The 515-nt window shown below is 65.6% G+C and overlaps 1 protein-coding gene across 1 annotated transcript in view; it reads right to left on the bottom strand.

Moving 5' to 3' along the window:
- The window catches only part of fbxl19 (F-box and leucine rich repeat protein 19), a 16915-nt gene that overhangs the window by 7724 nt on the left and 8676 nt on the right, over positions 1-515 (bottom strand). Inside the window, exon 7 of the mRNA XM_087170934.1 lies at positions 1-485. This exon is cut by the window's left edge and continues 232 nt beyond it. Coding sequence (XP_087027060.1) covers positions 1-485 — 485 coding nt within the window. The remainder of the gene's footprint in view (positions 486-515) is intronic.

Raw genomic sequence — 515 nt, 5'->3', positions numbered from 1 at the left:
CCTCCCTCCCCCTCCGACTCCTCGCTGGCGCTGAAGCCCAGCTCGGCCAGACGTCTGTCCCGCTCCCTCTCTCTCTCCCGCTCGCTGCGACTCCTCTCCCTCTCCGCTCGGCCCCCGCTGCTGTTCCCGTAGACAACAGGAGGAGGCGGGGCGGGGGAAGAGGACGACGGCGAGGAGCCTCCCCCCTGCTCCCCCCTCAGGGACTCATCGGAGTCAGACTCGGAGTCAGACTCGGAGCTGGAGGAGGAAGAGGAGGAGGAGGAGGCCCGACGCTCCAGCAGACACATCCTCTTAAAACGCTCCAGTTTCTCTCTGTGGTGGGAGCGCTGGTCTGCACTCGACGTCCCCCCTGCTCCTCCCCCTCCTCCCCCACCGCCTCCTCCGGGCTGCGAAGAAGAAGAAGTGGAGGAGCCCTGCAGTCCTCCAGCTCCTCCTCCAGCCGAGGAGGCGGGGCCGTTGGACTCCAGCGCCTCCTGTTTGGGTTTCTGATGGAGAGAAGAGTTGTTTCAATTACA

Source organism: Seriola lalandi, unplaced genomic scaffold (assembly GCF_002814215.2).
Source record: "Seriola lalandi dorsalis isolate HSWRI2012SDOR001 ecotype SW California unplaced genomic scaffold, Sedor1 jcf7180002054969, whole genome shotgun sequence".
Classification (NCBI taxonomy): Eukaryota; Metazoa; Chordata; class Actinopteri; order Carangiformes; family Carangidae; genus Seriola; species Seriola lalandi.
The sequence above is the reverse complement of the archived record's forward strand: the minus strand, read 5'-3'. Positions and strand labels throughout refer to the sequence as shown.